The 25,610-nt window shown below is 36.6% G+C and overlaps 1 protein-coding gene across 1 annotated transcript in view; it reads left to right on the top strand.

Annotated features, from left to right (window-relative positions):
- The window catches only part of LOC134742673 (uncharacterized), a 294,576-nt gene that overhangs the window by 72,042 nt on the left and 196,924 nt on the right, over nt 1-25,610 (top strand). The window contains exon 3 of the mRNA XM_063675862.1: nt 13,342-13,477. Within this exon, the coding sequence (XP_063531932.1) occupies nt 13,342-13,477 (136 nt within the window). The remainder of the gene's footprint in view (nt 1-13,341; nt 13,478-25,610) is intronic.

Genomic DNA, 25,610 nt, shown 5'->3' with positions numbered 1-25,610 from the left:
TGTTATTGGCATCTAAATTAATTAATTTTGACTAATTTAGGTTAGTCCATTTTGTTAATCTGAAAGTTAAAGAACCAATTTTAGTATAACATTCTTACCGTAACTTGAAAAGCATGGTTAAATTCACATTGTTTACTACCCAATGCCTAACACTTATAAGTCTTTTAGGCCAATTCCAACTTAGGATAAATCCTTGAACTTTCATCCCTAAAACGATACTTAAGTGTGCGGCAGAGACTGATGATTTTAAAACCAAAACGCCTTATCTCAACATCAATTTCATATTAAATTGCCCTTTTAACTTTCCGGCTTTCGCGGTAAGTATTACGCAAGTCTTAGCTCTAACAAAAACAGTCGCTTATGGATAAGGTCATTAACTTGTTTACAGAAATGAGATGAAATTATTAAATTAATACGACAATTCGGTCTCGCTTCGGGCGTTCCTGATTATTTTTCGTATCTTGCTCCCCGGGGTTCATTTTCGAGGTCTTTTAAAAATTGCATGTAGTTATTTTTTGCGGTGTTAAGTCGCTGCCCCAATATTACAGGGTTCTATGTTTCACTTTTATCGAACTGAAGTTTGAACTTTATCATTGTGACATTAAGTCGAATTTCAACTTGAAAAGTAACATAGAACCCTGTAATATTGGGGCAGCGAAGTGCTGGACAATTTGTGTTATGTTTTTATACTTTTGATCTTACTCATTCTTGGAATTTATGTACCGTCGAATTCACACTATGCGACGTAACTACCTATATCAGCTACTGGTGATGATTATAACTTTATTATCTGCAATCAAACTGTAATTAACATAATAAATTAATATAGTAGGGTAAAAAAATATTAAAGTAATAACAATACATTTGTTAAAACGTATCTAAAAAAACTTGTCTAAAAAAAACTAAATTAAAACTTAAAACTAAACTAAAATAGATCTAGAAAATGTGGCCCCTTTGGCATGGTGCCGAGGATGCTGGCAGCATTTCCCCGCTGTATTGCGATGCTAATACGTTGCGCCAGTGAAGTCGACTAGTCTTTTGGATAGTTCTTTAAAAAGCTGTAGGGCATTAGGACCCCAAGGCCCTAGGATCTCAAACCCAAAGGGCATGAAAACACTCGAGGCCGAGACCCCTGTGTTTGTGAATTTTGAGCTTTTCAGCTGCTTTAGCCGCCGCACCGCCATTAATATAATTATATTAAATTTGATATTTGCTGCAGTAATGCAGTCGGCAGACATGATAATATGTCGCGCTGCAACGGTACAGCAGTAATGCTGGTGTAGTCTACACCACACCGTGCCTTTAATGTAGCCTGCTGACAAACTATTACAAGAATCTCTTTCAACCTCGCACTGCACAAACAAATACCTCCCTCAAGGATATCCATAGCGACCAGACCTGTTTGCGTGTCACTGTTGGTCCTCCTTGTTGGGGCCTTCATATAGAACCTTCTCCGGTTCACAGTAACTGCTCAAATACCATTTTCTCTAGACCATCGAAAAATAAGAAATAAAAAAATACCAAAGTCGAATTTAAAGGCAATCCCCGTGAAGCCCATTATTACCAGATGGTTACCGCATAATAGCTTAATTCTACGCTTGCAAACGTTTTTCCATTAAATCTATCGTATTGCAAATAACACGGCCGTTACGGCCCAAATCTAATAAACACGCAATAACGCTGAGCGCCAATGAAGGTGTTGCACGGACCACTTACTGCAAGATGGAGCATATGGACTCGTTTTGGGAGCGGGAATGTGTTTTTTAATTTTTTTTATTGTAAAATAAATTACCGAACTATGAATTAAAAATAAGTAGTACGCTCCAAGTGTGCTTATAAAAGTTAAAATAGTTTCTGTTTTTATAGTTTTTATACATTTTTTGGCTAGTGTAAAATACTCCCGCCCCCAAAACCCCGGGGTATAATCACAACACATTGGCGCTCGCCCACGAAGTAATATAATAGTTATTTATTCAGAATAACGACATAAAGTTAAGTAATAGTAGTTTGATAAAAGGTTTTTTTTGATTAAGTAGTTCATTCTGCGAGAACATAAATGAGAAATAAAAATTTAAATAAAAGTAATTTAATTTAAGGTTTACGTACACTTATTGTTAAAACAACTTTCTTTCTAACTTTAAATTTGAAAGTGGAAAAATTACTGCCTTGGGTGAGACTTGAACTCACGGCCTCTGAAGAAGTGTAACACTGGTCTTGGTGGCTCAGTTGGCAGAGCGCTGAAGTATCGATCCAGAGGCCGTGAGTTCAAGTCTCACCCAAGGCAGTAATTTTTCCACTTTCAAATTTATTCTAAGCTAAATAGCATCGATCGCAGACGTTTCTGCTTGTTAAAAAATTACTTTCTTTCTATTGATCTTACTCAACCTTGATTTGTTTTTGTTATTTATTATAATTATTAGTAGTTTTGTTTATTAAATTTAGTTTTATTAATATGGATTTGAAGATTAATATGTGTATAAAAACCTAAAAAAGAGCAAATAAAAAAAGGCTGAAATATCATCACGTTTATTTATTAATTTAACCTTTATTGCACAAAAGAAAACCTTACAGTAAAAAGGCGGACTTAATGCCATTAGGCATTCTCTACCAGTCAACCTTTAGGCAAAGCAGAGATTGTTGTTTATTGTTTAGGACCATGGAGTATTTAATTGTGTAGGGTACAATTCTAAGGCTCGCGTAAAGTGTTTTTAACAGGAAAAGAGCACATACCTTTGGTGACCATGGGCCTTCGTAAGCAACTCATATTGCGGAGTACTGATGTGCCGTCAAAAGTTTCCAAAATTGCGAAATTTTCGCTTAGTTAAAATTGGAAAACTTCTCATATTTTTGTATAGGAATCGGAATTTTCCATTTCCATATTGCGGAGTACTGATGTGCCGTCAAAAGTTTCCAAAATTGCGAAATTTTCGCTTAGTTAAAATTGGAAAACTTCTCATATTTTTGTATAGGAATCGGAATTTTCCATTTCCAAAATGAAAGTTTATTTTGTTAATTGTGAAATTTCCGCAAACTTTCCCAACTTTTTGGAAACTTTCCGCAACAAGCACATTTATTCTGCGGAGTCTATGAGACGTAGTCCATATGTTACGGTAATCGTTTCAATCGTATTGGCATCGATCCTGGACCGTTGTAATATTGGATTCTCGAATTGGTTTTCAGGTTAAGAAAATATATTATATCCAAATTCTGGTTTAAATTACCTAAAGTGCCTATGATTGCCTGTTTTTACCACTGAAATGGAGTCGGTGTGTGTGTTTGGGGAGAGAGGCTGTTTGTTTAAATTGTGTGTTTGTTTGTAAGGTGCATTAGGAAATTTAGGAATATTAGGATAACTTCGAATATAGGTATTGGCCAGCCAGTATTTGTGCCATTCTCAACAAAAAGGGCGCTATATCCATATAGCTTCAATTTGAAATCAACCTTATTGACTAGCGACAATTGTGACTGGCCAGAAGCCTATTACACAGTAAAAAGCTTACTTATCAATATAAAACTTACATTTTTAGCCTTGAAGCAAAGTTCGTTTTCGTCGGTCCTTTCCATCGCCGGTTTTCTTCATAATTTCATCGAATAGTCTAACAATAATAACTTCTAACACTGCTCTCACAGCCTACGTTTTATCACATATAACTGAGGTTAAATTAATTACTAATTCACTTAGTAAAAACACAAAATACAAGCAGAAATCCGCTTGAGAAAATAGAAAATATATTCACATTACGATTGTTTGTTGACATTGAGGGTGACGTAAGTGACGTAACGTTCCAAAATCGTTATGAAATATAAAGTCCAAAAGGTGTGATAGAAATAAAACGTTGCCATAATTGAATTTTAAGTTTTTATATGTTTTAATACAATATGTTAAAAATAAACATGAAATATTTCAAAACGGGCATCATTTTGAAATAACAAGCTAAATAAGAAATAATCTAAAAATGGGAAATTGTCAGCACAATGGAGTTTGACAGATTTTGGAACATACCGTTTTCGTTGAGCTAGTCTACATGTGTGCGTAAAAGTCGCCTTCGTGAGCATTAATGGATTTGGAGCTTTAATATGTTTGACTTAAAGTTTAGTAAGCAAGACAGGAGTAACTTTTTGTCGCCGCTTTTACAGTACCACACAAATGCAATTCCAAGATCGCACCTGCAGAAATGCCTACGTAGGTTATTTTGGTAGCATTAATAGATTATGATTCTTAATATGTACTACAGATGATTTAACAAACAAAGTAGGATTTAAGACTATTCCCTTTTGGAGTGTGTCGCTGGTTTTATGGTTTTATGGTTTAATAATTGCTTTCTCGGATTATGAAGAATATGGCCTTTAATATGATGGGCGTAAGACATAGTAAACAAACCAGGGATTAAATCCTTATCTTAGTAATTAAATTCGTAAGATTTATTACCATATTATTAGAATATTTTAATTTGCCAGCGTTAAGCGATTGTAAGCATTAAAGTTTCGGACATATGCCTTTCCTTAATGGTAAACAAACCAAGACTTATGATCTTTCTTTTTAGAATATGTCGCCATTTGGTCAATATAAATAGCTGGAGCGGGGCAGGGGGGTTTAATTAATTTTCTATCCGTCAAACTAGCAGTGTCTCTGGCTTCGCGCGTGCATTATTTACGTAAGTGAAATTACTCTGTCACTCTGTCCATTTGTATAGCCTAGCTTAGAGCTATCTAAGCGAAGTTAAACTTAGGACATTGGATCTGTGTTTGATTGTACAAAGATGGGCCTGTCTTTGTGGAATTAAGCCTGGACTATGATGGAGGATCTTTACTTACCTGTTTGATTTATTTTATTGTGAAGTGAGGTTTCCTACGCTGTGTTGTTCTTAGTGCCGTAAAGCTATGTACAGATAGTAAATATCGTGCATATCAGGGACTTAGAATGGTGTCTTGGTTTGATTTTACGGAAAGCAATTTTCGTAACGTCGAGCTTGGATAACAGTGAGGGAAATTCATTTCTCTGTTCGGTTTATTTGTCCAGATTAGTTACATAAAAGTGAACTTAATTATTTTAGTGTTTTGCTATGTAGTGCTTTTACTATTTTATAAGCCAGATCATTGTTTGGACAGACTGTTTGTCCAGCCAAACATCCAGTTCCCTTGCGGTGTTAAGAAGTGGATGATTGGGAGTCTTTGTTCCAAGATTTGAGGCTCTTGGCATCTCGTTTATATTTACATAAGAGATGAACCACCTCCCAGGTATCAGGGTCCAGCTGTCCGATGAATGTAAGGGCATCACGTGCGTGCCATTTCGAGTAATCGAAGCTTATTGCATTCGGCAGTAACTGATCCCCGGTCTTCTATTAAATATACTTATATATTTCGGTGCTCCGGTTCATACTAGTGCTGGCTGCAGGGGAGGATTCTGTCGCGACTGATGTCATACACTTACAGTCATAGTCTCGGCAGAGCTTCCAATGTAGGTAGTGCTGGTGTGTTCTAAGGGTGCCGATCCACTGATAGACACGGAATAGGGCGATTTACTCTATACCACCGGGCTTGCGAGCTTGTATAGGGGGGAATCACATAACACTGGCCGATAAGTTACTATATCTCAGGGTCGCCTCCTGAACTGTACAGAGAGTTAGGGATACACTTGCGTACATGTCAAAGCACTAGGCCTATGGTAAGTACGGATTGTGCTTTGAGTGTACTAGCTAGGGCTCCAGGTAGGTGTAGGGTAGAATCACACACTATTTATCGAAATCTAATCTGGTTGGTATATATTTCTCTATTAAAGACTTTTAATATGGCTTCATTATCCTAAAAAGCGTACGTGTAATAGGCAAGGGGTTTAATTGCCTAGATATTCCTATTTTATAATGTATCTGCGTAAAAAGGTATTGTTGTATATAAAATCTTATACTATTTGTTTTATCTTGCTAAAATTTCTAGTGTTCTGATGTAAAAACGAGGTACTGAATATTTCATTCTGGTTTCCAAGGTATATACAAAATAAATTCTTAAAATATCAAGCTGGGTTTAGGTATACATACTGTTCTGGAATAGAAGAATGGTTTGTTTTAGGGAACCCTTGGCAGGCAAGAGCAGTCCAATGGGAGGAGTCAAGAGTGGAATAATGCTCGACTTGATATTTCTGTCTCATAAAATATAGTAAATGATCTTAGTACTTCGTTTGTGCGTCTAAAGACTAGAAATACAGTCTATTCTTTTAGTTTTGGGGATTGGGAAAAAGGGATCAGTATCCCTAGCTTTTGAACATAAAAAAAAATAAGTAATTTTGATTGATTGATGATACTTGGCGCTTCTTTCATCAAATCATCTAGGAATGCGTAGGATTGCGAAGCGTTGGTCATAGCCCGTCTGGCTACAATGTTAGGATAGGTGACCCGAATGATGTTTTGAAACGGGCTAAGAGTTTTCAGACCCGTATCGAGCATACGAAGCAGTACGTGTGGACTCACACATCGCTTAGAAGGTGATAGTATAATTATAACTTTCCTAAAAAAGATAGGGTGTAAATGGGCTCATCCCAGGAGTACTGCTTTGTATGTTATCCCGAAAACTTAATAGGCGTAGCGGGACTTCACCAAAAACATTTTTAAACTCATTTTTCCAACAACATTTTTAACCTCATATTAACCATATATGCTGCAATTACCTAAATAACATCATATGTAGTAAACCTTCAACAGCATTTACTTTACACGAATAGATTTAATAAAAATGTAAAATTATTTACGTCACTACGCTCAAGATTCCATTTTAGAATGCATCACTACGCTCAGCATTCAATTATGGAATCCTTCGCTTTGTTCAGGATTCTATGTTCTTCCTCGCCGTCAATACGTCATTTTGCTTTCTTGTGTCACAATATACTATTTCTACTCTTGTAACTATTAAAATATTCCTTTAATTATTCCTTAGTATCATAATAAAATATATCTTTAATACCATAAATATTTATTCCTTAAAATTTAGGTAATAATAGTAATAGATTCAGAGTCCAAAATTTAGCTGTTACTCATTAAAGAATCTAGGGTACCGCGGTACACTTCGAGGGGTCCTAACTATTATCTAGACGATCACATGGCCAAATTATTTAAGTAAGTAAGTAAGTAAAGGGTTTATATAAGTATATATGTATTTATTTAGAGGGTTAGTAGAGGTGTTTGTATAGGGAGGGTTACACAATGTGGTACCTTTTGGTTGAAAACGTCACATTTGGTTGCCATAGCCCATTAGACCCACAAAACGTCCCCATAGCACTTAGGGACAAGATTATACGTAGCCGACCTTATTTGTGACGGACTGCCGTAAATGTGGGACCCTAAATTGCCTTGATTGTGCAATTGCAATTTTGTAAGGCCGTGGTCCCTGATTCATGACATCGCTGCGTGCAGCGTTACAATATTGTTTCTGCGTCTATAGTTCTCGTATAAGACATCCAAAACTGCAGACTAGACCGGTGGCAAGATTTCGAAGAGAGATGACATTGAAAGTAGGTATATAGTTTTCTAAGTAATCAAGAAAATCCTGTCATCACTCGAACCTTTGTAGGCTACTAAACGAACTAAGCCTCTCACGTTGTCATATGACCCGTGCACGTCGAATCGTACCTAGTATAATTTGGTTGTCATAGCCCATCGGACCCGAAAAACGTCCCGATAACACTTAGGGACAGGATTACATGTAACCAGCGTCATTTGTGACGGACTTCCGCAACTGTGGGATAGTGGAGTGGATCCTAATTTACCTAAGTTGTGTCAATTTTGTAAGACATTTTTGTGGAGTGGATCCTAATTTACCTAAGTTGTCAATTTTGTGAGACATTCTTGTGGAGTGGATCCTAATTTACCTAAGTTATGTCAATTTTGTGAGACATTCTTGTACTTACGCCATTTTAAACCACATCTGTGGCAAATCAGCATACTGCCCGCCTGATAAGCGTGAGCGGGCTTCGTAGTCTACGCTGAACTCTTGCAACTCCAGGGGTATAATATTCGCGTTGCCGACACTCTTTAAAACCTGTGCACTTCTTTTTTTAAAGAATCCCATACTGGAGCCCCTCGAGACAACCTCTGCAGGGAGCGCTTTCCACAGCCGGAACTTCCGCGGAAGGAATTTTTTCTTAAACCACACAGTGTGCGACCATTTAGGTTCTAGGGTGTGAGAACGAACACCCTGTCGACGGGAAGCGGTACGGTGATAGAAAGCGGCCGTTGGCATCATGTCAAACAATTATTATTCAAAGCACCGCCCATTGTACAAGCGGTAGAACACACACAAGGAGGCAAAGTCTCTCCTTAGACTTAAAGGTTTAATATCGCTTGTAAGTTCTGTGCTTGTATTGAAATATGTATTACATTTACGAGTTAATATCGTTATGGCGTAAGTTGCTTTATTAATTCTCAAGGGAAGTTCCCTCGTCCTATTCTATACTGTACACATTCTTGGCAGCATTATTTTGCTTATATCGCTACCCTACACCACAGATTAACGTAGAATTATATTTATTTTCTTTACGCTGCACGCTAGTCAGTAGATTTGCTTTGAATGAGCCACACTAGGGTTCGTTGGTTGCCAAATCACCGCGCAGTAGTAGTTTCGAATAGTTTATATAGTTTGTCGGAGTAAAAATGGCGTCTGAGCACGTAAATCGGGATAGTAAAATAGTTCTTAGGGTTTATTTTTATTTTGAAAAGGATTTTAGTAGACTTTTCTAGCAAATTATGTGACTCATAATCCAAGACGTATCTAAAATCGAAATAAACGAGTCCTAGGCGGGTTAAGAAAACAATGATAATAGCTAGGGATATAGTACAAATGTATAGTCAGATCTTTTTAGGGTTCCATACCCAAAGGGTAAAACGGGACCCTATTACTAAGACTCCGCTGTCTGTCTGTCTGTCTGTCCGTCTGTCACCAGGCTGTATATCATGAACCGTGATAGCAAGACAGTTAACAGACACAGACAGTTATTTTCACAGATTTATTTCTGTTGCTGCTATAACAAATATTAAAAAGTAAGGGAACCCTCGGTGGGCGAGTCCGACTCGCACTTATCCAGTTTTTTTATTTTTTATTTTATTTATTATACTACGTCGGTGGCAAACAAGCATACGGCCCGCCTGATGTTAAGCAGTCTCCATAGCCTATGTACGCCTGCAACTCCAGAGGAGTTACATGCGCGATGCCGACCCTAACACTCCTCTCCCTCGAGCTCTGGCAACCTTACTCACCGGCAGGAACACAACACTATTAGTAGGGTCTAGTGTTATTTGGCTGCGGTTTTCTGTAAGGTGGAGGTACCTCCCCAGTTGGGCTCTGCTCTAGATCTGGAATGATATCCGCTGTCCTGTGCCCTACCACACAAAACGAGATGTCATTCACAGTGCCCATACCTCTCTTTTGGACGTAGTTTAAGGACATACCCCCGGGTATGTCCTTAAACTACGTCCAAAAGAGTCCAGTTTTATGATATAAGGTAAGGTGGGGTAACTAACATAGTTTATTTTGCTTGGGACAAGACAAACAGTATGAGGATTCCATACAAGTAATAGTCTTACCCCGGTGATAGTCTTAAGGGGCCCACTGATTATCAGTCCGCCAGACGATATCTGCCTGTCAGTTGGAATAAAAATTTGACAGTTCCGAACAACTGACAGGCCGATATCGTCCGGCGGACTGGTAATCAGTGAACCCCTTTACCCCACCTTACCTTAGGAGGCAAACGAACGGACGAATCGCCTGATGGTAAGCAATGACCGTCGTCCATGGATACCTGCAGTAACAGAGGGGTTTCAAGTGCGTCGCCGGCCTTTAAGATGGAAGTACGTTCTATCTGGCATGTGTTTGGCAGACAAATCGGTAATGAATAGCGAGAATTAGGCACATCTGTGTCTACGAACATATCTCCGGCAAACACATCTGAATCTAACACTCGCCAAATATTAGCAGGTTTGCCCGCAAGCGTGACACAGTCAGACAGGTCTTACGTACATATCTGGGCATATATAATATATATAGCTAAATTTAAAAAAATCTATGGCTCTCAGAGGGTGTGAAAAAAAAAAAATCAAGCTACAGCAATAAGAAACAAAAGGTTCCGTACCATTACGCAAAAAACGGCAAAAAAATCACATTTTTGTATAGGAGCCCCACTTAAATATTAATTTTATTCTGTTTTTAGTATTTGGTGTTATAGTGGAAACAGAAATACATCATCTGTAAAAATTTCAAATGTCTAGCTATCACGGCTCATGAGATATAGCCTGGTAACACACATACAGAGAGACATACAGACAGACAGACAGACGGACAGGCGGACCGTGGAGTCTTAGTAATAGGGTATCGTTTTTACCCTTTGGGTGCGGAACCCTAACAAAGGACCATACTTAATCTTTTCTTAAAAGTTAAAAGAGAAAAAGTAACAACATTTTAAAAACAAATCACTCTTATTATTTATATTAACTGACTGAACAAATATTACGATATTGGAAACCGTAATCGTAACCTAAAATAAGCAAACACCCAAGTCAGGCGAAAGACGATTATTTGATACAATAACGAAACTCTTATTCTTTCCCCTTATAAAAATCAGCTTCATATAAATGGCAGTAATAACCCTTTATTACTGCTCCTTTTTGTTGTCGCAAATATAGAAATATCTTCTAAGCGACCCTAAACTTAGTCTCCATTTCCTTTAAATTTGAACTTTAATGGAACGGCTTAACAGTTAGTTTTCTACTGATTGGTGGACCAAGATACGATGTGGTGATAGTTGTTGGTGTAGAAATTAAAATGAGACGACGGGTCAGTGTAAACAAGGGGCGATGGCAGCGTTATTTTCCAATGTTAGATCAATACGGCGAAATGGGACACAGGATATTGTTGGACGCTTCTGGGAAGAGTTTTTCTTTTTTTAATGAAGTCTCCATCATTTTAATACAGTGTGTTTATTCTAGCATTAGATGAAGTGGCAGTGGGCCGGTTATATTAGCCGTAGAACCGATAACCGTTAGGGTAGACGAGTTCTTGAGTGGAGACCGCGTATCGGAGAACGTAGCATAGGACGCCCTCAAATTAGATGGAACGATGACCTTCGCAAGGTGGCTGGCAGGAGCTGGATCAGAGTTGCCACAAATCGTGCTCAATGGCGTGCAATAGGAGAGGCCTATATCTAGCAGTGGATGAGAGTAGGCTGTTGATGATGATGATGATGTTTGTTTTCTGCAAAAGGACTGTGTAGGGTTATTGATAGCGTTCGTCCTAGTTGTACAAATTTAAATAGAACAAAGGGAGGCAGTGTGAATAAATGTTCTATTTTCATTAAAATATGACATTAATGATGACGTGGCCACACTTTGTCATTGCAATGCCATGCAGAGTTAGCTTGGTCTGACTCTACCCCGTTTACAATCCTACATGAAGTTGAGTTGTAGAAATTAAATAAAATGAAACAAAAGGCGAAACTTAGTGATTTGGTGATATCGATGTCAGCAATCAGCAATTGAATTGTTACAATATATATTTGTGAGATTTTTGTACCTAAAATGGTTTTTATTGTATTTTTTTCTGTGATAAAGTTTAATGTAAGTAAATAATGTAAGTTTCTTTTCGAATAATAGAAATAGTAGGCACCAAAAATAATAATAAAAGTTACAAAACCGGAAGTGCGAGTCGGATTCACCCACCAAGGGTTCGGTACTTTTTAGTATTTTGTTGTTATAGCGGCAACAGAAATACATCATCTGTGAAAATTTCAACTCTCTAGCTATCACGGTTCATGACATACAGCCTGGTCACAGACAGACAGACGAACAGAGAAGTCTTAGTAATAGGGTCCCGTTTCTACTCTTCGGATACGGAACCCTAACAAAACGTATTTTGCTCGTTAGTTATTAATAGATAGTTGTTTTAAAGGCTCTGGCCAAAATAATTAATATAGAGAAAGCATTAGTATATGTTAGCAAAAAAAATGTAACGAGTACAAATCAAAAAGGCTCGTTGATAATCAACTTTAAAAATTGGACCACAGTTGTATTCTAGGACTATAGTTACCTGATTTTACTGAACGTAATTTTGTAACAATCTTCAACTTGACCTTCATCGAAACAAGATTCAGATTTTCGTAATAAGAACTCCATGTTGTAATATGCAAACCTGCATAGTACCTACAGCCACCGCGTGCACTGGCCGGTTGTAAAAAAAAAAACTAAGCGATTCGCCCGTTTTTTGTTTTTTCTCATCAATTTTCTCGTGGAATTTTGTTGCAAATAGCACAACTCTGATTTTATTTATTTAATGTCCAATGCTTATTTGTGTTAAAAGTTAATACGAGGGCTGCGTCTAATGGAGCCCTATCTTTTCTAAGCTACTTATTTTCTGGATATTTGCTCCTGAAGTTTTTATATGTTTGCGCCTGGTGAGCCCGCGTAGCCCGCGGTAGCACCCTCTGCCGGAATTCATCGTTCGGCTCGACGAAGATTGGAATTCGAGAACGTTAAGGCCAGTGACGATATTTTATTGGTTTAGACTCGCGTATTGACAGAAATTAGTTTAATTTATTGTACATATTTTTATTATTGTATTGTTTTACTATAAGAACCTGGTTTTCATTTTCTACCGCTCTAGTTAGCCGGTTACAATGTAAGAATTTGGAGTTCTAATAGGTAGCATTCAACAACTTGCAAGACTTGATTGCAAGAACTCATTAAAGAACGGAATTAGATACTATTCAATTAGTACGAGCTTAAGTATTCATGTCGTTCAGTTACAGAGGAAATGCATTCTTGCACTGGTCGCTTTCAGACCAAAGTTTACTTTGATTGTCTGCAAGTTTATATGCCAGGTTTATGTACTTTCCTACGTTGCATGGTTTTGGAAGCATTTAAAAGCGTGTTTGAATTAAGTAACTTAGTAACTGAGCTGGCGTTATGACCCGAAAGGAGTATTGGAGGCCAATTCGAACATCCAAATGAATATCAAATTGATTTCATTTTGATATAACATGCTTGCCCGTGCTTCTCGTTCGTATGTGTGTCACGAGCGAGTAAAAACATAACACAAAAAAATAGGTTTTTGAAGTTTGAAAGCCGCTCCTGAACTTGCAAGAGCACGCAACATTGTTGAGTCCTCACTTGTTTTTGTACATTATGTATTAGGCTACAGAGGCATTTACGGCATTCAGTTAAAACAACTTGTAATAAATTTTATATCCTTGACGGCAGCTGTGCCTAATGTCTAATTGGATAAAGAACCCTTGTATGAATAAAAAACTTAACTGCTATGGCACCCCGGACTTTAAACACTAAACATAAACAGCCATTTTGTTTCCAGGTGTCAAAATCAACGTCGCAGCAGGTCGCGCTGCGTCAAGCAACGCGCGCGCTCGCCGGCCGGTTCCGTTGCGAAGTCTCAGCGGACGCACCTTCCTTCCACACGCAAGTGCGGTCCGCGTTCATCCACGTCGTAGGTAAGATTAGAGTTTAGACATATTACACATGGAGCCCGAGATTTAACAATTTGTTACGGTTTTGATCTTATTTCTCTTACTTATAGGTACGTTGCCTAATTAGGGTTCCGTACCCAAAGGGTAAAAACGGGACCCTATTACTAAGACTCCGCTGTCCGTCTGTCCATCTGTCTGTCACCAGGCTGTATCTCATGAACCGTGATAGCTAGACAGTTGAAATTTTGACAGATGATGTATTTCTGTTGCCGGTATAACCATGGAGACTATATAAAGGAGCCAAATCTCTATTGTATGAAAAGTGTCCATCAAAAAACAGTAATAAGGCGGCGCCACCATACACCGAAATACTACCAAAAACAACTTACGTAATTTGGTCGGGTTATTTGTTGCCTTATATGGTTCATGTTATACTCATGTCCCAGAGCCTAACTAGCGCCACCGGAGAGATTAGGAACTATTATTTAAAGCTGAAAGCGGTCACTTTTGCAACAATTCTGCCATAAGAGATTGGCATCCTTTCTATACCATCCATAGCTATAACAACCGCATAAGCACCACGTGATCACCGATCAGCCGTCATAGAAAATGACGTGTCGTACGCCTCGGCCTGGGCCCGGCCCGGTCTATCGTGAGTCATCCTTTGCCATGTCGGTGAGCTTTCCGGATGCGGTAGCTTTTACCTATACAAATAGTTCAAAACACATTTCAATATTTATTTTGTGCAGCGTGACTTAATTAACAATTATTTTCAACAAGCTTTAATGCAAAAACTTAAATCATTTTTATATTAACATAAACCCATCATGAATTCGCATTTTGATCACTAAGAAAAATCCATGACCACGTGAGTATAGGTAATAATTTTCCTCAAGAACCCGTATTACATTCCGTTTCCTGTTCCACCCGTGATGTTTCCATCTATTAGGGCATCAAAATGCAGATTTCAGTTAGTTGTTTCCGGTACAAAGCTATCTTATATACATTTCAGATTCACTCTCAAGAACCAAACTATGCGCATGCAAATTTTATGAATATAGTTTGAAGAGTTAAACTGTAAAAGAGCGAATATAGCAACCCACATAATATTAGGAAAGATTCATCTTGTTTTACTAAGGTAATACACATAAAGTAAGGCTCGGTTTCCATAAATATAAACTTCTTATGTAGATTGGTTTTACGCACTTACAAGATAGGTTTAGAATGGCCTTATATGATTGCTTTGGCAGAAAATATATGGAAACTCTAAGATAAATGTCGGGTATAACATAATGACGTAAAATAAGTCAGCAGACTGTAATACTAGCAGGTTTCCACAACTCATTAAGTTGTTTTATCTTACTTTATACACTATCATAAAATCTATGATGCGTTCAAAAACCAGAAATTACGGCCAACATAAATAATACACTGTTTGGTTATAACAACTTTCTTATATGTGAAAATGTTATGATCACGTAATAATAACGTCGATATAGATTTAAATAATAATGACATTCAAATTTCGAACGTCTTAAAAACTAAATAATTTGATTTTTAGACCTAATTTTTAGGGTTCCGTACCCAAAGGGTAAAAAAGGGACCCTATTACTAAGACTCCGCTGTGTCTGTCTGCCCGCCTGTCACCAGGCGGTATCTCACGAACCGTGATAGCTAGGCAGTTGAAATTTTCGCGTATGATATGATGTATTTCTTTTGCCGCTATAACAACGAATACTAAAAACACAATAAAATAAAACGAAACAAACGTGATTTTTATGCCGTTTTGTGCGTAATGGTACGGAACCCTTCGTGCGCGAGTCCGACTCGTGCTTGGATGTTTTTTTAACCCCAGTACATTCTGCTTCCACAATGAGCATTTTATGCTCAATAAAACGTCTTTTCGACTGATACGAGAAATGAGGTCAAATCAAATTCCTTTGTTTTTCAGAGATGTTATTGAATGTTATTATTAAAACGATATCGACGTTATTATTACACAATAATAACATTTTCAAAGATAAAAAAATTGTCGAAACAAAACATTTCATCTTTATGCTGACCGTAATTTACGGTTTTTAAACTCTTTGTAGAGGGCTTAATGATTTGTGAGAAAATAAACATATTTATACAAGTTTGACTATTATATTAATATAACTCTCCTATTAGTCAGGTACGTAATAAAATAATACGTAATAAAATAATAATACGTAAAACAAAAAAATATGCTACTCTCAGTTTTATGTTCTTAACTAAATAAAAGCAGAGTACTTACCTAAATATAGAATAGAATAGAATAGAATATAATATATTTTATTTGTATTTTATGGTCCTGTCTCAAAACAAACAAAAGTAATTCTTTTCGCCCGCCAACATGAATCCTGATTCCACATAGTAAGCAATCTACATGTCCGTCCATCGATTCCCGGATTCGCTGGCTCATCAACGAGTCCCTCATATCCGTATCCTGCCTACGTCCGATATGTGGGGTAATTTGATGCAAGCTCCATGTAAATATGTGGGGTTGCACAGAATAAAATGATTGAGAACAAGAATGAAGTGGTTTTAACGCTTACGAAGGGGATCTTGTTTATTAGGTATTGTGTAGCCTTATTATTATATACGTAGCTATCGTTTTGGTAAGTTTCTACGAGTTTTCGGTTTATAGCGCGTTTACAATATTTTTCCTTATTTTAAGTTTAACCTGTTTACTATAGCGTGCCGCATATGTTTTTGAGCACTCTGTCCGATCTGGGTCCCCACGATACAGGCTATGCCTAGTGTGGTGGGGATCACTGTAACTTTTATATGTGTACAAATGGACTTTTTGGCAAATAAATAGATTTTGTATGTGTATTTTTTAGAGAAATTTTTATTTAATGGCGATGTTGGTTGGAATGGACACACGAAACCTCCTTTTTATTAACTAAAAGCGTTTTGTTGTAGGCATTTTTTTAAGCATTAACAAAAGTGTTTATTATACTCATACTCATTTATTTATAATATTATTTCATATTACACATCATAATTGGATTTAATTGGATATTCAATTCATTCAAATAATCATTAATTAAATTAAAGTAAAATAATAAAATGATAATTTGGGTTAGTACACAATTTTGCTTAATATGCTTAGTATTAACCTTTTACATTTTAAGATTGGGTCACTAAGCACATAAATGGTTAAACAACCCCTCTTCATATACTTAAATTACAAAATACTTCGATCAGTACGGTTTCACTCACTATTTTTAGTCTCTTTTGGCGACATGTTTCGGATTTGTCGGGAATCCTTCCTCAGGCACGAGTGTCCGCGGCGGTTGTACGCCATGCCCTCTGTGCACACTCGTGCACTCGTGGCACTTTAAATTTTTTATGTTTCTCTGTTTTGTATAATTTTCAATTTTTGTGTTTGTGCTAACGAATAAATTATTATTTCTATTTCTAAATACTCATATTTGTCACGTGTTTCTGATCGAATAAACCTAGTACCTACCTACTCGATTAACGTTGTTATATTGAACTCAATTATTTCCAATAATTACTTACTGTAGGAAAATGTTAAGTAATAAAAAAGGCGAGACAATGATACGTATAATTTGAATTCACAAGAATCACCCAAATGATATCAGTACCACCCAGTTTTTCTATCCATTCTTAATATACACAGCGTCAGAAATATTTGTATGCATCGAATAAAACTCCAAGGTCCGCAAGTTACGCTTTAGATCACCCCGATGTAATGAACAAATATATTTCATCCGTCAGAAACCCAATTTTTCGGTCAGCCTTTTTGTGCGCCGGAATTTTTTCACGGGCAAACTTATTGCGGATCGCGAATTGAAACATCCCATTTCTTTAAATATACGTAATTTAGTGCCCTCGCGTACTTTTACAAGTCAAACTTTTAGTGATACACTTTCGCAAGTTTTGTAAGTTCGTCGCAATCCATTTGAATTAGAAAACTTTCCGTTTGTTATGATAATAATTAACGCACGATATAACCGCGACATTTCGAAAGGAATTTTTCATTTAGAAATTTATGCGCGCTTTATAGCTCTAAATAAAAGGTATGCCGTAAATTTCTGTAGTACCAAAAGTCATTAAAAGCCAGAGGGCACTCTAAAATTTTATATTCCGTTTTGAACGGGAAAGATTTTACCGACTAAAATTTATTCCTCCTACGAAACCTAATGAAAATAAATTTAAAGGAATGATTTTGTTTCATTACTGGTCTGATTATCTTTACGGAGAAAGTTAGATAGGTTGCTTTTATTTGCTTTGGTGCATAGCTATAATTGTAATTTTATGTTGTGTATATTTATTGATTTGTGTTTTTTGTTTATATATTTTTGTTTTGTGTCCTATGTAATCATCATTCGCTTGCCCTTGTCCCATTCACTTGGGGTCGGCGCAGCATGTTTTTTTCTTCCATACCTCTCTGTCACCCATCATCTCATCATTCACTTGCGTTCGTTTCATATCATCTCTTGCACAGTCCATCCATCTTTTCCTCGGTTTTCCACTCCTCGAACCTCCCTCCACATTCATTCTTAATACCTTTCTCGTCACATGACTTTCATCCCTCCGCATCACATGCCCGTACCACGCTAGGCGATTTGCCCTTACTTTTTCTGTTATGGGTGCAAGTTTCAGTTTCAGTTGGGTGGGACTTTGTGTCCTATGTAATAACTAACCATAATTTAAATACCTATGTTACATAATAAATATTAATTGTACCTATACTAACACACTATGGACCACGGTCTGCAATAAATATTTCAATTTTAATAGTTGGCATGATCCATACTTAAATATCCATATCCATACGATGGTCGAGCGCTTATTCGGAGCCATACAGGTTGGAGTGTGGCGTGAGGCAGGGAGGGGTGACCTCGCCCAAGCTCTTTAACCTGTATATAAATGCACTTGTGGAGGAGCTCAGCAGCACTACTGTCGGATGCCACATTGGCGATACTTGTCTGAATAATATAAGCTATGCAGACGACATGGTGCTGCTGAGTGCCTCTCCTTGTGGCCTGGCGAAGCTAATAAGCATATGTGAGAGATATGCACTCAGTCACGGTTTGACTTATAATGTCAAAAAGAGTGAATGCATGGTCTTTCAAGTTAGAGGTAAAGAACTACCACCAGTGCCACCTATTAAGTTAAGCGGAACTCCACTGAATAGGGTGAACCGATTCAAATACCTTGGGCATGTAGTAACCTCTGACTTGAAAGATGATGCTGACATAGAAAGAGAACGGAGAGCGTTGTGTGTTAGAGCGAATATGGTGGCCCGCAGATTTGTTAGTTGCTCCATTGAGGTGAAAAAGATTCTTTTTAGAGCATTCTGTACTACCTTTTACACTGCAAGTCTGTGGGCGTGCTATACGCAAAAACAGTACAACGCTCTTCGTATACAATATAACAACGCCTTCAGGATGCTGATGGGACTACCTCGTTTTTGTAGTGCGTCGGGGATGTTCGCGGAGGCCAGGGTAGACTGTTTTTACGCTACAATGAGGAAACGCTGCACATCCCTGGTGCGCAGAGTGCGTGCTAGTTCCAGCGGCATCTTGAGGGCGTTTGCGGAGAGGTTTGATTGCCAGTACTTGAATCACTGTCAGATGATTCACGTGCTGGTGTCCAAGCCTTCCTAAGGCTCGACCGGGCATTATTATTTAGGTTAGATTTTAAGTAATATTTATGATTTTATTAATTAATTTAATTTTAATGTTAATTTTAACTGCTATAATTTTATAATTTTATAATTTTATTATTTAATGTAATGTCCCAATGTAATGCGATATGATCCTAAGTTGGTCGAAATAAATGATTTTATTTATTTATTTATTTATTTATTTAAATTATGATTTTATATATGATTCTGATCTAGCAATCAAAAAACTGTTAGAATTTGTTTAACTTTGCTTATATTAAAGTCGTTTTATTTCATGTAAGAAATAAAGGAAGAAAAAAAATACTGCTTATGGTGAGAAATGAACTCGCAGCTCTCGGATAACTGCTGTCTTAGTAAAGGTTTTACCTTAGACTATATGGCCATGATAAAATATATTGTACCTATTTTATTTAATTGAACTTCGATGCCCCTTTGCAGGTAGTTGTTGTTTCTGTGCACAGTTTGCGGTTTGCTAGGTGTTGTTTTTATCGTATTAGATAGTTTCTTTGGTAGCCGGACTTCAGAAATGAAGTTTGTGGTCTCGAGCCCCGCGGGGGTAAATATTTCTGATTAGCTCGCTCGAGCACGAGAACTTGGAGCTGTATTAAAAATTATTATCCCCGAAGACTGGAGAATGTTAGAAGTTACGTAACGCTTGGTCACAAGTACCTACCAGCCTTAGAGCATTTAATAATAAGAGCTTAACCCTCTGCCGAAAGCCTTGCAGCATTGTGCATACTTTTGTATGGACTGACGTTTATCTGACATGCCTATTTGTACGTTACCTTTACGTGCCCGTGTACATTTGACGTGCCCGATTTTCTGTACAAAACAGACAAGGCGTCTCCAGTTAGGTACTAAATGCTCTAAAGCTACCAGCTAATAAGAATAATGCTGCTCTTTATTGTTGTTATAGCGGCAACAGAATACATCATTTGTGAAAATTTCAAGTATCACGGTTCATGAGACAGCCTGGTGACAGACAGACGGACAGACAGACGGACAGACGGACTGACAGACTGACGGACTGGCGGACAGACGGACAGTGGAGTCTTAGTAATAGGGTCCTGTTTTTACCCTTTTACCCTCTGTCAATTGTGTAGTTGTTGACTACATCTGACAAAGACACAGTGACAATCAATATGAAAGTCGCTAGGGACCTCATACTGTTGTCACTGTGACAAGGTACGAAATGGTACTGAAGTTAAATTCCATGATCGTACCTAAATACTACCGCTAGTACTAAAGCTACTTAGTACAAAATGTTGTACTTCTGTAATCACATTTCATATTTCAGAAATTTTATATTTCTAACAAGATTTATTAAATAAGTACTCCACTTCCTTAACAGAATTCGAATGTTAATTATCAAAAACCTCAAGAAATGTAATAAATACTAACATCAAACAACTTTTACACTCAAATAAGTGTCCCGAATTTCTCTTCAATAGCGATTTATTATTTTCCCGCGCGGTGCCGAAATAAATAATAAATGCCGGGAGTCGGGACCGAAACATAATATTTTACTACTAGAGCTACAAGACTATTGGTGGTGTTGTAAAAATTTTTACGAATTCACTTTTATGCTAGAAGTCTTCCTTTACGACTGCTGTATGGTAGACAATCGGGTGAATAGTGCACTATAAACTATAAGTGAGAGCGTTATTGTGTTTAGAAGAGCAATTGCTGTAAGAATTTTATGGTCCGATTTGGCGTCAGCTTCACTTCGTTACTACAATTGAAGTTTTATATTGTAGTTTCTAGCGCTGGTTATTCGAAACATATGTAAATTAGTACACTTGTGTAATATAAACAATATTCTTTAGTAATCTTAAGCACGCACGCGGCGTGCGGCTATCTTGACCGCTGCATCGCTGCTCATGAACTGTATGAGCCTGTCAGTTAGAACAAAAAAAGTTTGACAGTTCCGAACAACTAACAGGTCGATATCGTCCGGCGAACTAGTAATCACTGGGATCTAGAGATCTACTTAGGCTCTCCGAAATATGTTGCGCGAGTGACTAAAAATACGTAAGTTAAACTATGAATTTAGCTTAATGTTAGTTAGTATGACGCACGACAGTTTAAATTCGAATAGGTAATCTACCTAATATATAAAATAAACTGTACTGTTTGTCGCTTATTTGACAAGATTTGTGCCTATAGAAACGATCGTTAAGACCCGATTCCTTGTAAATACAACTAATTTATTGGTCCTTTTTGAGTTTATTATTACTTAAAACGTGTAAATTTCATGAAAATGATAAATGTTTCGCTTTAAAATTTGGTGTCTTAGCAAGATTGTAAATTAGAGGCTGCGGGAAAATTTATAGACAGAATATTAGAAGGATTGATTACAGCACAGATTGTAAATTTGGTGATATTTTAGTATACAAAACTGTTCTTATTATTAATTTGAGCATTGCTAAAAAAATAGGATAAACTGACTTTATAAACCAATTTGAATGAAACCAAAATATTTACAGTACATATGGTGCTACTTTACCGCACTAGTGCGATAATAAGCACATTACGTCACTATGTCAAACATTTAAAGGGCCATATGTGCCTACTGTAAAACGTTGAACGACACAAGTGCGAAAAATAGGAAATTCGTAACGAGTGGCGATAAATTAAAACACGACGAAAGGGAGTGTTTTAAATCGACACGAGTTGTATTGTATCACACATCGTAATGTACTATTATTTGTCAAAAACAGAACCTATCTCCGAAAACGACATCCTGAAGTAAAATGGACATGAACATTCAAGTTACATAGATATATCTATGTATGATATTAGCTTTCGTTTCTAGAAATTGTAATACAAATAAATTAGAGCGAGTAGAGTTTTACATGGTATTTTCTTTGCATAACAATTTTTAACAAGGAAAACTAGTACCAAATATAGATATAAATGTATTACGTAAATAAATGTTTGTGCCAAGTTCTATGTAAATTAAGCATGTAGTTTTAAAATGAGAGCATAACTTCGTTTGTATGTGAGCGACTTTTAGCGGCACGCGGCGGGTTCGTGTGAAACTTAAACCAATATAACTACTTATCTAGTTATTACATTTATGTCTGGCTCTTATTTATCATTAGGAAAACAAATTGACTTAAACAACCAACATCCGAATTCTTATTCATTTATCTTTTTCCTTCACTTTGATACCCCAAACTACTTACAAACTCTTACTTTCTGGTTTCCTTCCCAATTTAAGTTGGATTTACTACTCGTACAACGACGAGCAGAAAAAAGATAAGCTAAAAACAGAAGAAAAATACTAAAGTGAGCAAAATAAGCCGACTTTGCCGAGCGAGGAATCGAGCTTTGTTTGCTAGTTGTGGATGGCTTGTGGTATTCATCGGTTATTCGGCCGCCTAGAAATCTACATCTAAAACCAAAATGGAATTTACATAGGGAAAGCCGTATTATTAAATTCAGTCATTAAAAATATATTTATCTTCAAAAGAGATCTTCTATATTAGAAAAGATACGCTTTTCCTAGTAGCTAGTAGTCAGCAATTTGGTCTTTGGTCTAAGACTCATCATACAACAGGGTAGAGGGTTTGTCATACAACATTACGGGTTTGAATATTCTTATGAAGGTCCAGCAAGAAAATAGAGATAAGGCCATTTCGTGGCACTATATTCTCTTTACGTTTTTCTTAATTATGTCAATTTTCCCGTTTTTGTTTACGAATAAAAATGTTTATATTTCTTAATCAAGGCTTTAGAATCCATTTATTTTATGGTTTTCACTGGAAAGAAGCATAACACTAACGCATACTAAAATTGTTCATCATATACAGCCATAATCTTAAAGCATTTAATAATACCTATAGGTAGCTCATGAACAGGAGTGTATACTCGTATGAGTATACCTACATAACTTTTTAGTGCACTTCTTAAGCTAATAAACATTTTACGAACATCCCCGAAGTAAAGCAATCCTCATTGCTATTCTATCAGCTGAAAACAAAAATGGCGTCGCATCAACACGTTTATTATGAACCTTTGTGAGTCTAAGAACCCCAATTGCCACAGATATTCATGTATATCGAAGTAGACAATGCAAACGCACCTTATTTGCCAGTTTCCTAAAACACATTGTGTAAATTTTGATTTTGGATTTAATTGTTATATACAATTAAATCCTAATACAAAATTTACGTTTAAATACTATAAGCCCATCAAGTGATTATTTCTGTGGTTAAACTTAAAACTATAGTGGTCCTGACCTGAGTTTCTTATCTCAGCTAGGGTATTTGTTTGATTGATAAGCGGATCTTGGTTTATTTACTCTTTTGTACCGTTTTTTTAACCGTTTAACACAGATTTCTGTAATAACTAATGCTTAATAACTTTGTAATTTAAATATTTAAAGTACCTACAAGTAAAATTCACTCCTCAACTAAAGTGTATACACCCAAACCATTACTAAATTATATGTCTAGTTTTTGTACAACTCAAGTGGCGAAATCAATTAGGCTAACTAATAACAGTGAAGTTGTATTGTAACAAATCAATTAGACTAATTGCTTTGTTTAAAGTTTTAACAACTTTATTCAAGCTTAAAAATATACTTAACTTCAAGTGATTTTCTCTCATTGAATATTTATTGGAAAAAATATTAATCGCTTTTAAAGTCTGTCTAAGCTAACTTTGCATCCACTTTGACATAACAGCGTTAGTGTCATTACAAACGACATAGTTTCATAGGAATTCCATTTTGATTATGACATTTCCATTTTGTCATTACAATTGCCATGCAGTTAGCTCAGTCCTGTAATTACTTAATTTCTTGATCACCCTAAACAAATTACAGGTAGTCAGTCTATTTTAAAATAAATGTCCGTACCACGCGCGCTATCTACGTCACTAAAGTGTCGTGAAGTTAAAAAGAGTCATGAATTAAATATATCACGTCAGCTACTGACCACCGCGCGTCCGGCGACCATCTTTTCACTCTTGCTTTATTTTATTTCGCATTCTTGCTTGGGTCCACAATCCGATTTGCGTCTTGAGTTTGAACCAGTGCATTTCCGTTTGAAACGAATCGAGATGCAAGTTGGGATTACGGATATTTTGTAGGCGTTCCTTTATTGTTGGTAATGCCTGGTAAAGGTGCTCCTAAAGCAAACTTCACACTATTGTACTACCTAGGTGTGTGTGTTCGTTCAAAGGATGAAGACGGTTGTACAGGGATTTATGATTTCGTTATTTATTTAGTTTAGATAGGCTCTTTAGAATAGTAAAAAGCTTTTTGTAAATACAAAAAGATATTTACTTTTATCTAAAACGAAAATTCTTTTTAAATAAAAGTAAATATCTTTTTAATACAGTTGCTCAAAAAGTGCTACTTTACGTAGCTGTTTAGCGTGCGGAAAGTCGGTTTTCGCGAACTAGTGCTTTTTACTTTTCCAATTTTTTTAAATTTATACTTGTTCCAATTCATGACTACTTATGGATGTAAACGTGGTAATCAACATAAAAACCTACTGTTAATGTAAGAATACGAAAAATATACATATTTTATAATTTAATTACTTACCTCATCATCATTATAACACGTTTATTTTTTAATATTGAACATTGAAAAACCGTTCTTAATAAGTTGTCTGAATGGAACGGAATAGCTGCCGAAACGCCTGTCAATGAAGAGGCGTTTTTTCTTACTTTTACTGCCTACTAAGAGGCGTTTTAAGTTTTTAAAGTTTTTATTCCTTACTGCTGTTTTTATTATTTTTTCGCAACTGTATTAAAAAACGTCGTTCGATACACGTGCGGAAATGTCATTCTTCACTCGTCCCGAGTCTTGCCACGAGCCATAGGCGAGTATATCGCGGTACTCATGAAGTAATGACATACTTTCCGCACTAGCAACGAAATGTACTATTATTATTATCTTAATACCTAAGGTATGAAGGGTTTAAAATCAAACGAATATGCAAACTCGATACAAAGTTTTGAACATACCTATGTTATTGTGAATAGAAAAAACGATTCCATTGGTTTTGTTAAAAGTAAATTGCTCTATGTCAGTCCCGTGGGGTATCTCAGCGGGTTTTCCCAATTATACTGCTTCTGTGCCTTCGGTGATCCTTTCTTATCCTTAAATTCAGAGCAAAGCTGGCATTGCTATCGCTTTTCAAGCTTGCTTTGATAAACCAAAATAATTTGGTCTTATAGGCCCGTTTTTTTTAATTAGATTTTTTATAACCTCAATAGCAGTGGTAATTAAATTTTTCTAGGGTTAGGGTTAATAAAATGCTAGAGTTCCTATCTTCCTATGATATTTAATATTGCGGTACAATAATAAATCCATACTAATATTATAAATGCGAAAGTGTGTCTGTTTGTTACCTCTAAACGCTTAAATCGCTGATCCGATTTGGACAAAATTTAGTATGGAGATAGTTTGGGCGCCGAGAAAGGACATAATGTAGTTTTTATCAATCATCATCATCA

This window comes from Cydia strobilella, chromosome 7 (assembly GCF_947568885.1).
Source record: "Cydia strobilella chromosome 7, ilCydStro3.1, whole genome shotgun sequence".
In the NCBI taxonomy this organism is placed as follows: domain Eukaryota; kingdom Metazoa; phylum Arthropoda; class Insecta; order Lepidoptera; family Tortricidae; genus Cydia; species Cydia strobilella.
Note: the sequence above shows the minus strand (reverse complement) of the source record. Positions and strands in the feature narration are given on the sequence as shown.